The sequence below is a fragment of the Entelurus aequoreus genome, linkage group LG25 (assembly GCF_033978785.1).
Source record: "Entelurus aequoreus isolate RoL-2023_Sb linkage group LG25, RoL_Eaeq_v1.1, whole genome shotgun sequence".
NCBI classification, from domain to species: Eukaryota; Metazoa; Chordata; class Actinopteri; order Syngnathiformes; family Syngnathidae; genus Entelurus; species Entelurus aequoreus.
Window position 1 is genome coordinate 27,845,789 of NC_084755.1, and position 16,086 is coordinate 27,861,874.

Below are 16,086 nucleotides of genomic sequence, written 5' to 3' on the forward strand. Positions count from 1 at the left end.
AGGTGAGGGGAGCAGTGAGCAGCAGCGGTGGTCACGCCCGAGAATCATTTTTGGTGATTTAACCCCCAATTCCAACCCTTGATGCTTAGTGTCAAGCAGGGAGGTAATAGGTCCCATTTTTAAAGTCTTTGGTATGACTCGGCCGGGGTTTTAACTCACAACCTACCGATCTCAGGGCGGACACTCTAACCACTAGGCCACTGAGTAGGTGGAAACGTAAGCATGTAAAAATAGCTAAAAAAAAGTAAAAATGCTAGCAGTTAGCATTTGTCAATATGACTCTGAGGTGTTCGGCTGTAAAATTGTCAAAAAAAGTTAGCACGCTAATGTTAACATGTTAGAATGCTAACGTTGGCATGCTAACAGTTAGCATGTGTCAACTAACACACTAGTTACAGTATGTGACTTTGAGGTGTTTGGCGGTGAAATTTGCTAAAAAAAAAAAAAGTGAGCTTGCTAAGCTCCCGTCGTTCATGAGTTGACATTTTACGTGCGCAAAAAGTCATCATCATCCAAATAATTAATTCATGTTCAATATGTTTATCAGGGTTCTTCTTCCTTGTAAACATTTAGAAAAATGCTGAAAATCCTCCAAAACAAACTGCATAAGAAAATGGAAAAAAAAAAAAAAAGAAGTGCAAACTCGCAGCACTTATCTCAAGCGGTCGTTTCTTTTGCGTTTTTTTGTATCCTGCAGCTAATTTTAGTATGCTACAATGCTAACGTTAGCATGCTAACAGTTAGCATGTGTCAAGAAACAAGTTATGTGACTCTGGAGGTGTTCGGCGGTAGAATTGGCAAAAAAAAGTGAGCTTGCTAAAATGCTAACCTTAATATGCTATCAGAAGTTGAGTAACAAGTTATGTGACTCTGAAGTGAAGTGACTTATATTTATATAGCACTTTTCTCTAGTGACTCAAAGCGCTTTACACAGTGAAACCCAATATCTAAGTTACATTTAAACCAGTGTGGGTGGCACTGGGAGCAGGTGGGTAAAGTGTCTTGCCCAAGGACACAACGGCAATGACTAGGATGGCGGAAGCCGGGATCGAACCTGGAACCCTTAAGTTGCTAGCACGGCCACTCTACCAACTGAGCTATGCCGCCCCACAACTCTGGAGGTGTTTGGCGGTAAAATTGGCTAAAAAAAGTGAGCTCGCATTTAATGTGCACTTATTCTCACAACAAGCCATCATCATCATCCAAATAATTGATTAATGTCCAACATGTTTGTCAGGATTCTTCTTCTTTGTAAACACTTAGAAAAATGCTAAAAAATCCTCAAAAACAAACTGCATGACAGAATTTTTTTTATATATATATAAATAAATATAAATACATCCCTACCTAAAAAAGTGTCTGTTTTCTCTGTACCTGTATTGTGATTTCCCTATCAAATTAATAAAGAAATATTATACAAAAATTAAAAAATCCCGACTTTGGAGCAATGTTCACGGACTCTAGTATTTGGCTCTCTATTAGATGCAATGGTTTTCCGTGTTGGGACCATGCTTTATGTCCTAACTTGTTCACCGGTCCTCATATGGAAGGTATTTTTCCTTGTTGATGTTTCAAGAAGGGCGCACACACAAAACACACACACACACACACACACACACACACACACACACACACACACACACACACACACACACACACACACACACACACACACACACACACACACACACACACACACACACACACACACACACACACACACACACACTTCTGTCAATATGCAGTCCATGTTTACACTATCTAAAAAACATCCTGACTTTGGAGCAATGTTCACGGTCTCTAGTATTTGGCTCTTTATTAGATGCAATGGTTTTCCGTATTGGGACCATGCTTTATGTCCTAACTTGTTCTACCGGTCCTCTTATGGAAGGTACTTTTCCTTGTTGATGTCTCAAGAAGGGTACACACACACACACACACACACACACACACACACACACACACACACACACACACACACACACACACACACACACACACACACACACACACACACACACACACACATTTCTGTCAATATGCAGTCCATGTTTACACTATTATATATATATATATATATATATATATATATATATATATATATATATATATATATATATATATATATATATATATATATATATATATATATATATATATATATATATATATATATATATATATATATATATATATATATATATATATATATATATATATATATATATATATATATATTCTCTCAATGGAAGACGGTTCAATCAATAAAATGTACATTCCTCAACTTTCTCAAGGAAAAATATCAGCGGTGACTTATTCCTGAGTCTTTCTCACTCGCATGCAACAAAAGCAAACACACAAAAATAGATGTGAACAGATGTTGAAGTAAACTCGTCACCATGACAACTAACTAGCTGATAGCAACTATGGGTGTTTGCAGTGCGGCATTAAACGTCGTCGTAGGTCTATTTTATGGGCGTGTAGTAACACTAAAAAGTCCTTAAAGGGGAACTGCACTTTTTTTGGAGGGAATTTTGCTTATCAGTCACAATCCTTGTGTAAGACAAGCACACGTCCTCCTTAAAAAAAAAAAAAAATCATTTTAAATAGTAAATAAGCACTGGCAAAAGTCATGTTAGAATGCTAACGTTAGCATGTTAACAGTTAGCATGTGTCAAGTAACAAGTTAGGGGACTCTGACGTGTTCGGCGGCAAAAGTGGCTAGAAAAGTGAGCTTGCTAAAATGCTAACTTTAATATGCTATCAGAATGAGTCAAGTACCAAGTCACACGACTAGGAAACGTGCGCATGTAAAATTAGCTAAAAATGTTAGCATGCTAACAGTTAGCATGTGTCAAGTACCAAGTTGTAGGACTCTGAGGTGTTTGGCTGTAAAACTGGCTAAAAAAGTTACCATGTTAGTATGCTAGAATGCTAACATTAGCATGCTAACAGTTAGCATGTGTCACGTAACAAGTTGCATGACTCTGAGGTGTTCAGCTGCAAAATTGGCTAAAAAAGTTAGCATATTAATGTTAGGATGGTAGAATGCTAAAATTAGCATGCTAACAGTTAGCGTGAGTCAAGTACCAAGTTGTATGTCTCTGAGGTGTTCGGCTGTAAAACTGGCTAAAAAAGTTACCATGTTAGTATGCTAGAATGCTAACATTAGCATGCTAGCAGTTAGCATGTGTCACGTAACAAGTTACGTGACTTTGAGGTGTTCTGCGATAAAATTGGCTAAAAAAGGTGAGCCTGCTAAAATGCTAACCTTAATATATTATCAGAATGAGTCAAGTACCAAGTCACACGACTAGGAAACGTACGCATGTAAAATTAGCTAAAAATGTTAGCATGCTAACAGTTAGCATGTGTCAAGTACCAAGTTGCATGACTCTGAGGTGTTCAGCTGCAAAATTGGCTAAAAAAGTTAGCATATTAATGTTAGGATGGTAGAATGCTAAAATTAGCATGCTATCAGTTAGCATGTGTCAAGAAACAAGTTACGTGACTCTGAGGTGTTTGGCGGTAAAATTGGCTTAAAAAGTTACCATGTTAGTATGCTACAATGCTAATGTTAGCATTCTAACAGCTAGCATGTGTCATGTAACAAGTTACGTGACTCTGAGGTGTTCGGCGGTAAAAGTGGCTAGAAAAGTGAGCTTGCTAAAATGCTAACTTTAATATGCTATCAGAATGAGTCAAGTACCAAGTCACACGAGTAGGAAACATACGCATGTAAAATGAGCTAAAAAAGTAAAACATGCTAAGCGTTAGCATTTGTCAAGTACCAAGTTATATGACTCTGAGGTGTTCGGCTGTAAAACTGGCTTTAAAAAGTTACCATGTTAGTATGCTAGAATGCTAACGTTAGCCTGCTAAAAGTTAGCATGTGTCAAGTTACAAGTTATGTGACTTTGAGGTGTTCTGCGATAAAATTGGCTAAAAAAAGTGAGCCTGCTAAAATGCTAACCTTAATATATTGTCAGAATGAGTCAAGTACCAAGTCACAAGACTCGGAAACGTACGCATGTAAAATTAGCTTAAAATGTTAGCATGCTAACAGTTAGCATGTGTCGAGTACCAAGTTGTATGATTCTGAGGTGTTCGACTGCAAAATTGGCTAAAAAAGTTAGCATATTAATGTTTGTATGGTAGAATGCTAAAATTAGCATGCTATCTGTTAGCATGTGTAAAAAAACAAGTTACGTGACTCTGAGGTGTTTGGCGGTAAAATTGGCTAAAAATGTGCGCTTGCTAAAATGCTAACTTTAATATGCTATCAGAATGAGTCAAGTACCAAGTCACACGACTAGGAAACGCATGCATGTAAAATGAGTTAAAAAAGTAAAAATGCTAAGAGCTAGCATTTGTCAAGTACCAAGTTATATGTCTCTGAGGTGTTCGGCTGTAAAACTGGCTAAAAAAGTTACCATGTTAGTATGCTAGAATGCTAACGTTAACATGTGTTACGTAAGAAGTTACGTGACTCGGAAGTGTTCGGCGGTAAATTAAGATTAAAAGAGTGGCTGGAAAAGCGAGCTTGCTAAAATGCTAACTTTAATATGCTATCAGAATGAGTCAAGTACCAACTCATACGACTAGGACATGTACGCATGTAAAAATAGCTTAAGAAATTAGCATGCTAACAGTTAGCGTGTGTCAAGTACCAAGTTATATGACTGAGGTGTTCGGCTGTAAAACTGGCTAAAAAAGTTACCATGTTAGTATGCTAGAATGATAACGTTAGCATGCTAAAAGTTAGCATGCTAAAAAATAGCATTTGTCAAGTTACAAGTTATGTGACTTGGAGGTGTTCTGCGATAAAATTGGCTAAAAAAAGTGAGCCTGCTAAAATGCTAACCTTAATATATTATCAGAATGAGTCAAGTACCAAGTCACAAGACTCGGAAACGTACGCATGTAAAAATAGCTTAAAAAGTTAGCATGCTAACAGTTAGCGTGTGTCAAGTACCAAGTTATATGACTCTGAGGTGTTCGGTTGTAAAACTGGCTAAAAACGTTACCATGCTAGTATGCTACAATGCTAACGTTAGCATGCTAACAGTTAGCATGTGTCAAGTAACAAGTTACGTGACTCTGAGGTGTTCGGCGCTAAAAGTGGCTAGAAAAGTTAGCTTGCTAAAATGCTAACTTTAATATGCTATCGGAATGAGTCAAGCACCAAGTCACACGACTAGGAAACGTTCGCATGTAAAAATTGCTAAAAAAATAGTTTAGAAATGAACTGTTAGCATGTGTCAAGTACCGAGTTATACGAGTCTGACATTTTTGGCTGCAAAAATGGCTAATAAAAAGTTGGCATGCTAATGCTAGTAATGCTGGCTGAGGCTGAGCCAATCAGTGGCCATGATACTGAACTGTCCGGTGGCCAGTAGTCTTGTAAAATTGATATTTTTACTTCACTTAGTCATTTTTATGCTTAAGGATTACATATAATATGTTGGCTAAGACATGGATGTTGTGTTCAGATATTTTAGCATGTATACATTGACCTCTATTGTACTGCTTTTAGTATCTTTAACGTACAACATGTATTCACGTCCTTCAATTGTTATTCATGAGGCCCTCGCTGGTAAAAAGTTTGGACACCCCTGCTCTGGACACGCCCCCTTTATCTGATGATCGCTACAACAACAACAACAGTCTTTGCTGCCCCCTGCTGGTCAACAACAGTCATTGCTTCCCCCTGCTGGCCAATTCAGTATCGTGGCCTCTGATTGGCTCAGACCCAGACAACATTACTGTTAGTGTAAAAGTGACTATGTGGGTGTTTAAAAACTGTATTTAGAAGGTAATAAACAGTTCGATATGCTCCAAGTATGAGAATATTGAATTTATTATTAATAAATCGTACTTTGCTAACATTTATTTACCACAAACGAGGGGTTACTGTACAGAAGTAAAATATTATATAAATAGTTGCTTACAATAATTACTGCTAGCTCACAACAAATAGTCATGGTCAGGCTAAATTGTGGTTCTAAGCAGAATTTTTTATTGAAGATTTAAAAAAACAAAACAACTTAATGTGAATTTCTTAATGACATTTAATTGGATTAATTCACGTGAAAGGAATAGTTTATTATTTAATGTTTTTTAGTGCAAAATAATACATTTAACATTCAAAGCTGCAAATTAGGCTGGCACAGGATTGGATGTAAAAAGTAAACAAATTAAAAATAGCTGAACATGTTAGCATGTGCCAAGTAAAAAAAAAAAAAAAAGTGCAAACTTGCAGCACTTAAATTTTGCGGTCGTTTCTTTTGCGTTTTATTGTGTCCTGCATCCGAAGTTAGTATGCTACAATGCTAACATTAGCATACTAACAGTTAGCATGTGTCAAGTAACAAGTTATGTGACTCTTAGGTGTTCGGCGGTAGAATTGGCTAAAAAAGTGAGCTTGCTAAAATGCTAAGCTTAATATGCTATCAGAATGAGTCAAGTGTCAAGTCATACGACTTGAAAATAGCTAAAAATGTTAGCATGTGTCAAATAACAAGTTATGTAACTTTGAGGTGTTTGGCGGTAAAATTGGCTAAAAAAGTGAGCTTGCTAAGCTCCCCGTCGTTCATTAATTGACATTTTATCTGCGCTTCTTCACACAAAAAGTCATCATCATCATCGAAATAATTCATTCATGTTCAAGATGTTTATCAGGATTCTTCTTCCTTGTAAACATTTTGAAAAATGCAGAAAATCTTCAAAAACAAACTGCATAATTATTAATATATTTTTTTTAAGTGTAAACTTGCAGCACTTATCTCATGCGGTTGTTTCTTTTGCGGGTTTTTTGTATAATGCAGCTAATGTTAGTATGTTACAATGCTAACCTTAATATGCTATCAGAATGAGTCAAGTGCCAAGTCATACGACTAGGAAATGTACCCATGTAAAAATAGCTAAAAATGTTAGCATGCTAACAGTTAGCACGTGTCAAGTAACAAGTTATGTGACTTTGAGGTGTTTGGCGGTAAAATTGGCTAAAAAAGTGAGCTTGCTAAGCTCCCCGTGGTTCATGAATTGACATTTTACCTGCGCTTCTTCACACAAAAAGTCATCGTCATCATCGAAATAATTCATTCATGTTCAAGATGTTTATCAGGATTCTTCTTCTTTGTAAACACTTTGAAAAATGCTGAAAATCTTCAAAAACAAACTGCATTTTTTTTTTTTAAAGTGTAAACTTGCAGCACTTATCTCATGCGTTTTTTTCTTTTGCGTTTTTTGTATCCTGCAGCTAATTTTAGTATGTTACAATGCTAACATTAGCATGCTATCAGAATGAGTCAAATGCCAAGTCATACCACTAGGAAATGTACCCAGTAAAAATTGCTAAAAATGTTAGCATGCTGACAGTTAGCATTTGTCAAGTAACAAGTTATGTGACTTTGAGGTGTTTGCCGGTAAAATTGGCTAAAAAAGTGAGCTTGCTAAGCTCCCCGTCGTTCATGAATTGACATTTTACCTGTGCTTCTTCACACAAAAAGTCATCATAATCATCAAAATAATTAATTCATGTTCAAGATGTTTATCAGGATTCTTCTTCCTTGTAAACATTTTAAAAAATGCTAAAAATCTTCAAAAACAAACTGCATAATTATTAATATATTTTTTTAAAGTGTAAACTTGCAGCACTTATCTAATGCGATTGTTTCTTTTGCGTTTTTTTTGTATCCTGCAGCTAATGTTAGTATGTTACAATGCTAACATTAGCATGCGATCAGAATGAGTCAAGTGCCAAGTCATACGACTAGGAAATGTATGCATGTAAAAATAGCAAAAAATGTTAGCATGCTCACATTTAGCACGTGTCAAGTAACAAGTTATGTGAATTTGAGGTGTTTGGCGGTAAAATTGGCTAAAAAAGTGAGCTTGCTAAGCTCCCCGTCGTTCATGAATTGACTTTTTACCTGCGCTTCTTCACACAAAAAGTCATCATCATCATCGAAATAATTAAATCATGTTCAAGATGTTTATCAGGATTCTTCTTCCTTGTAAACATTTTGAAAAATGCTGAAAATCTTCAAAAACAAACTGCATAAATTATTTAATAAAGATTAAAAAAAATGTTTTAAGTGTGAACTTGCAGCACTTATCTTATGCGGTTGTTTCTTTAGCGTTTTTTTTGTATCCTGCAGCTAATGTTAGTATGTTACAATGCTAACATTAGCATGCTATCAGAATGAGTCAGACTTTGAGGCGTTTGGTGGTAAAATTGGCTAAAAAGTGAGCTTGCTAAGCTCCCCGTTGTTCATGAATTGACATTTCATGTGCGCTTCTTCACACAAAAAGCCATCATCTTCATCCAAATTCATTCATGTTCAAGATGTTTATCAGGATTCGTCTTCTTTGTAAACACTTTGAAAAATGCTGAAAAGTTTTATTCATCTCATACGGTTGTTTCTTTAGCGTTTTATTGCATCCTGCAGTGTTTTCCAACTTTTAGTATTTTCCTGTTGCACAATCGAACCCAATACTTTTTTTTTGTGTGTGCAAACAGTCTGAGGAAGTTCCCGACTGAACACAAGCTCTCAGTGAATGTCAAAGTAGTTTATTTCTCCAAGAATAAAAAAAAGACAACATTCCAACATAACACGGACAGAAATACGCCAAAAACAAAACAAAAAAACACTTCCAGTGCATTGACGAAGACGGCGATAAAGCGAACTCCACAAAGTTTGTTCCTGCTACCTTCTTCCCCCGTGTCTCGTCTCGGGTCATGACTGCGAAAAAGTGGGCGTGTCTTGTTGTGGTCACAGTGCATCAGTTATTCAACAACAGGAAGCTCCGTGCCTGAGTGATTAACTCGGCATTAAACAGCAGGTTATTTATTTGTTACCTCATAGAATCACTTCAAACACAGTGGTACTGTTCAAACTGTGTGGCCCTGTTTTTAATGAATCCTCGGCCCTACTGCGCTACTGCCTTTTAATGTTGGTTGTTATGGGTTTTTTTCTGAGTTGGTGGACCTGTGTAAAAAGGGGCGGGGTCACATGTCAGTTTGCGTTGGACAGGAGCTGCTCGGTGAAAAGTTTCTTGAGCTGGGCCACTTCCTGGCTCAGGCAGCTGAGCTGAGACTTCAGGTAGTTGTTTTCGTACTTGACGGGAATATGGAGGCTGGAGTTTGTGGCGCCCTGCGGGGGGAGCCAGTGAGCGGAGTCCCCCGTTTCGACGGGTCTGTGACTGTCAGAGGCGGGCGGCGGCGCGGCCTCGGCGCCCTCGCTGTTCCCAGACGTCTTGAAGCGCAGCTTGTGCGGGAGGTTCTTCATGGCCTCGGCCTGGTCCACCTCGGCGGCGGAGGGGCAGTGGTAGGCGTCGAAGGCCGCCTCCTCCGCAAGCGGTGGCGACGACTTCCCGTGGTCGCTGAGCCGGTCGTCGAAGAAGACGGGGCTGCCCACGCTGGAGCCGCCCGGCGTGGAGAACCCCGAGTCCTCCGACAGGTTGCCGGCGTCTCTCGGCGGCGCCGGCTGGAGGTAATAGTGCGGGGTCACGCCGGACGGGTCCTTGACTAAGCCGAAGCGGAACTTGAGGGCCAGGACCTCGGCGCGGAGGCGGGCGTTCTCCTCCAGCAGGGCGAGCACGCGGCTCTCCAGGACCATGTCGTTCACGCGCCGCTTCTCCCGCGAACGCTTGGCCGCCTCGTTGTTCTTCCTCCTCTTGTCCCAGTAGCCGTCGTCCTTCTTGTCCACGGGGATGAATTCCCGCTTGCGTCGGACGCCGCACGCCACCGGGCTTTCCTTGCGCTTGACGGCGGCGCCGTGGCCCAGCAGGGAGCGGGCCAACAGGCTGCTGGAGGTCAGGGCTGCCATGTTTTCATCCGGGAAGGACCCTCCTCCTCCTGCTGCTGCGTCCTGGTGCACCCTCATCTCCTTGGACTCCTCCTCGAACATTGTGTGTTGGAAGTGCAGAAACAGTGCCCCCTAGTGGTGAGGAGAACACAATGAGGGATTTAATGGTTACGCAAACGCCATTACAACACAATATTATGCAACCCTATTACACTTTGAACCACTTGTACCATAATATGAGGTCAATATAGGCCAGTCGACACTAAGCTGGTGACACTTTGCGTGTTACATCCAATTAACGGCTTTTTGACCTACATTTTCATTCAGTTCAACCAATGCGAATAAAGACGTTTTTTTAATTTATTTTTTTTATTACGTAACTACTGCATCATTTTATAACATATAAACACACAGTAGTAGTAAAAGAGTTTAAAAAAAAAAAAAGAAGTGAAAAATAAGAGGAAGTCATGACATAGATGATAATGTAAATAAAAAACTGTCCTACCTGTAATGGCGGAATCCCGGAAGTGGTCGACGCCGTCTGTATGTTGTTTATTATTACCAGGGTTCTTCGCTGCGGTCCACTCGCAAAAAGCTCGCCCGTCTTGTGCGCAACGCGGAGTTGAGTTCGGGAAGGTTTCTATCCCCGTTTAAACCAGCCGGGCCCGAGTTTTGTGTGCACAAGTCGAGCGCTGCGACCGCCTCCTAAAAGTAAACCGACTCATGCCTCCGCCCAGACTCCGTGCGTCACTCGTGACGTCACGACAGACCTCATGTGGCCCCGCCCCTCCTCTCTGCCCAGTGTCATAATAGTGAGGCAATGTTACATCACTGCGGACTACGTGCATAGTGGGTTATACATGTCATTATTTGACATTATGTAACATAATAAAAACCAGTGTCGGTGAAGATATGCTACACTGTTGAGAAATATATATTTAGATAAAATAACATATTAGTTGCTGTTGTTTAAACAAACAGTATTTAAACTTTTTTCTTTTTTCATAATAACAGTATCATTATATTTTTCAATGATATTTCATGAATATTTTATAATTATCCGCATTATCAAAATTTTTATTATATGTATTTTTTTTAATAGTATTATTTTTCATTTTATTTATTGCTATTATTACGACTATTATCCTCTCGAAGTTATGTTTTTATTAACGTATTATTTCTATTTTTACATATATTTTATCATATGTTTCATATTATAGATGGTGATCATTTTAGTTATTTCGTCAGTGTGGATGCCTCAAAGGTGGCCTTTTTTCTCAATCCTTAATGCCATGCCATTCATCCATCCATCCATCCATTTCCTACCGCTTGTCCCTTTTGGGGTAGTGGGGGGTGCTGGAGCCTATCCCAGCTAATATGTAAAAGGATATTTAAATAAAGTTTGATTTGATAAATATAACCTTACTTCACGACGGACGACCTTACTAAAAACCCAAATTCAGTATCTATCCATGTAAAACATTTCGAAAATGTTATTATAAACTACCGAATCCAAATCAGAATCTTCTTTATTGGCCTAGTATGCAAAACACAAATAATTTGTGTCTCTAATCAGTAAATCATTTTCAATAATAGCAATTTATCATAACAATTGTTCAGGGCAAAATCATGTTACACAACAATCCAGCAGCTAATGGACTGTATATTGCACCTCTCACATAGTGTACATGTATTAGTACCCATACTTGAAGGCACTTTATATTGAAATAAAGTACTATATTTTATCCCCTTATGTATCTGTAGCACTTTATGCACATATAAACAGTACCAAACGTTTATATAAATATTTACATTTTAATCTAATTTAAAATATGTATTAAAACATTCTTGAATTCATTTGTATTTGCATTCGTCAGGGCATTTTAAGTGAATGATTATGTTATGTGTGCAAAGCTTTTTTGTAATTGAAATAATGTTTCGTACAGTAATACTTTAGATAGTGATGCCATATCACCAGGGTTTCTACAGGTATCAGCAAATCTAATTTACTGCCTTTTCATGCCATTTTTAATGCCACTTTTTTTATTTGATCTATTAAAAACATGCTGTAAAATTGCATATCCTCTGAAAATAAGCCTTATATCAACAGTTGGATATGTTTTTAAAAAAAAAATCAGGCTACAATTTAAAAAAATATATAGTTAAAAGGTTTTATGGAAAAATAAACAAACACCATACTAGGAATGCAAATGATGCATGTGTTTGGAAATGGACAATTGATTTAAACATTTTAGAAAATGAGATGCAATAAAAATAAACTGATGCTTTAATGCTTTTTAATGCCATTTAAGGCTTCCATTTTCGCAAAATATATTGAATGACTTTTAATGCTTTTTAATGCCCTGATTACTGTGTTACACATCTGGGGCCGTACTTATCAAGCTTCTTAGAATTACTCCTAAGAAGTCTGCTAAGAGTTGACTTAAGAGTAAATAAATTATTCGCTGAAAGCTGCACTTAAAAGTTAGTTATCAAGCGTCTTACTCACACTTTCAGCGAAGTGTAGGACTGAATCTTAAGTGTCACACTCAGAGCTCAATTACGACACTACTATGTGCCATAAACGGAATTTTAGGTGACGTCATTTCTGTGTCCGTAGAAATGACCAATCACGAAAGGGAGTCCGTTGTCTAAGAATAAAGAAATATCTTGGAAATATTTAAGTGGACAATGGGAGTGTATATTTTGACAATAAACTACAAAATAATACAAAACAAACTAGTCCCCGCCGGCACTCACGCTACCGCTCCCTCTCTTCTCTCGCCCACACACTCACTGACGTCACTCACCTCACGGCCATACACATACGCTACTGTCATAACATTTTCTTTCCAATTCATTAATTAGGCAACTAATTTGAAAGTGGTGTGGGTGGCTCTATATATACTAGCCCACTGCAGCCACATGCAGAAATCAACATGGAATCGAAAAGTATTAAATCTGTGACAAAAATAATATCCGCTCTGTCTAAACGATACCGTTTGATCAGCTGCTCGTCATCACACAAATCCAGGACATCCTTCCACTCCCTGAACGTTGGCGCACGTCTCTCTCGCCTCAGTGCCATCCCCTGCTGGCAACTCCTAACCACTTAAGACACCTCTGAAGGTCTCTTAAATATCGTTGAGAGTAGGAGTGATTCTTAGACTTAAGAACGTTGATAAAAAGCTTTTATTCTTAAGTTTGAGAGTAGGACTAAATTTCGCAAATTCTCAGGACTTAAGTGTAAAATGGCACTCTAAGAAGCTTGATAAGTACGGCCCCTGTTTTCTTCATTCAAACATGATTTTCTCTGGTACACACAACATTGCCCTTTATTTTCTTAACATCCACCCCATTTCATGATGTTGTCACTTCAACGTTCAACAGCTGGGATTTCTCCTGTCTGGCCTGTTTGGCATCTTCAGTTATTGTGCAACGGACAACCACATTGGAAATTATGAATGAAGCTAATTCAATGATTCCACACTCTGCTCAGTATGGAAAAGTGTGGTTTTACACCACAAGAATATGGATGAGTGATTGAATATTATTATTATTATTGCAAAGACTGATCGTTTTGTATTGGAGTAAGTAAGCCTGAAATAAGAACAGTGACATAAGTAAAGGCGGTGTGGCCTAAAATATATATCACCATATATTATTTGTCTTATAAATGACAACAAAGCCATTTCAGAACGGGTTACAAAGGCTCCAATTTTGTAGGTATGCGGGAACATGTTGCGTAATTTCCAGTTGTATATATATTTTTTTCATAATTTACTGTTAATAGCTTCTTACTCTCTGTTGTGACATGGTTCTATCAACACTTCTGTTAAAATGTAATAACAATTCCATTAGACTCTGTAACCATTCTCGGTTCAAAACCAATACTTTTGAAACAATAACATTGTGTGCCAGTTCTATGATTAACTACAGTCTTACATAAAATAGATAAGGACAGGACATATTAAATAAATATGAAATTTGGTCATTTTTCCGAACCAATAAATCAACAACACAAATACAACGTTGAAACAACATGCTTTTTGACAACGTTTATTCAATGTCAGGTTGTGACGTTGATTTGACCATTGAAATTTGGTCATTTCCCAACCTATATTCTACAACACAAATACAACATTGAAACAACATGCTTTTTGACAACATTTATTCAATGTTAGGTTTTGACGTTGATTTGACTATTGAAATTTGGTCATTTTTCAACCAATATTACACAACACAAATATAACGTTGAAACAACATGCTTTTTGATGATGTTTATTCAATGTCAGGTTGTGACGTTGATTTGACCTTTGAAATTTGGTCATTTTTCCTAACCAATATTCTACAACACAAATACAACGTTAAAAACAACATGCTTTTTGACGTCTTTTAATCAATGTCAGGTTGTGACGTTGATTTGACCATTGAAATTTGGTCATTTTTCCTAAACAATATTCTACAACACAAATACAACATTGAAACAACATGCTTTTTGACAACATTTATTCAATGTTGGGTTTTGACGTTGATTTGACTATTGAAATTTGGTAATTTTCCAACCAATATTACACAACACAAATATAACGTTGAAACAACATGCTTTTTGATGATGTTTATTCAAAGTCAGGTTGTGACGTTGATTTGACCATTGAAATTTGGTCATTTTTCCTAACCAATATTGTACAACACAAATACAACGTTAAAAACAACATGCTTTTTGACGTCTTTTAATCAATGTCAGGTTGTGACGTTGATTTGACCATTGAAATTTGGTCATTTTTCCTAAACAATATTCTACAACACAAATACAACATTGAAACAACATGCTTTTTGACAACATTTATTCAATGTTGGGTTGTGACGTTGATTTGACTATTGAAATTTGGTCATTTTCCAACCAATATTGCACAACACAAATATAACATTGAAACAACATGATTTTTGACGATGATTATTCAATGTCAGGTTGTGACGTTGATTTGACCATTGAAATTTGGTCATTTTTCAATCAATATTTTACAACACAAATACAACGTTGAAACAACATGTTGTTTGACGACGTTTGTTCAATGTCAGGTTGTGACGTTGATTTGACCATTGAAATTTGGTCATTTTTCCTAACCAATATTCTACAACACAAATACAACGTTAAAAACAACATGCTTTTTGACGACGTTTAATCAATGTTGGGTTCTGACGTTGATTTGACCATTGAATTTTGGTCATTTTTCCTAAACAATATTCTACAACACAAATACAACATTAAAACAACATGCTTTTTGACAACATTTATTCAATGTTGGGTTCTGACGTTGATTTGACCATTGAAATTTGGTAATTTTCCAACCAATGTTACACAACACAAATATAACATTGAAACAACATGCTTTTTGATAATGTTTATTCAATGTCAGGTTGTGACGTTGATTTGACCATTGAAATTTGGTCATTTTTCCTAACCAATATTCTACAACACAAATACAACGTTAAAAACAACATGCTTTTTGACATCTTTTAATCAATGTCAGGTTGTGTCATTGATTTGACCATTGAAATTTGGTCATTTTTCCTAAACAATATTCTACAACACAAATACAATATTGAAACAACATGCTTTTTGACAACATTTATTCAATGTTGGGTTCTGATGTTGATTTGACTATTGAAATTTGGTCATTTTCCAACCAATATTACACAACACCAATATAACATTGAAACAACATGCTTTTTGATAATGTTTATTCAATGTCAGGTTGTGACGTTGATTTGACCATTGAAATTTGGTCATTTTTCCTAACCAATATTCTACAACACAAATACAACGTTAAAAACAACATGCTTTTTGACATCTTTTAATCAATGTCAGGTTGTGTCGTTGATTTGACCATTGAAATTTGGTCATTTTTCCTAAACAATATTCTACAACACAAATACAACATTGAAACAACATGCTTTTTGACAACATTTATTCAATGTTGGGTTCTGATGTTGATTTGACTATTGAAATTTGGTCATTTTCCAACCAATATTACACAACACAAATATAACATTGAAACAACATGCTTTTTGATAATGTTTATTCAATGTCAGGTTGTGACGTTGATTTGACCATTGAAATTTGGTCATTTTTCCTAACCAATATTCTACAACACAAATACAACGTTAAAAACAACATGCTTTTTGACGACGTTTAATCAATGTTGGGTTCTGACGTCGATTTGACCATTGAAATTTGGTCATTTTCCAACCAATATTCAACAACACAAAT

The 16,086-nt window shown here is 37.0% G+C and overlaps 1 protein-coding gene across 1 annotated transcript; it reads right to left on the reverse strand.

Moving 5' to 3' along the window:
* Positions 1-8,559: 8,559 nt before the first annotated feature.
* Positions 8,560-10,519, reverse strand: nfil3-6 (nuclear factor, interleukin 3 regulated, member 6). Its single transcript, XM_062037273.1, has 2 exons — positions 10,318-10,519; positions 8,560-9,944 (listed from the first exon to the last, which is right to left on the reverse strand). Exon 2 carries the CDS (start codon positions 9,912-9,914, stop codon positions 9,021-9,023), a length of 894 nt encoding a protein of 297 aa, XP_061893257.1. The 5' UTR covers positions 9,915-9,944; positions 10,318-10,519; the 3' UTR covers positions 8,560-9,020.
* Between the last annotated feature and the right edge of the window lie 5,567 nt (positions 10,520-16,086).

Excerpts from the sequence above, each read along its gene's own strand:
- nfil3-6 (XM_062037273.1), bottom strand. The coding sequence starts at position 9,914 with ATGTTCGAGGAGGAGTCCAAGGAGATGAGGGTGCACCAGGACGCAGCA.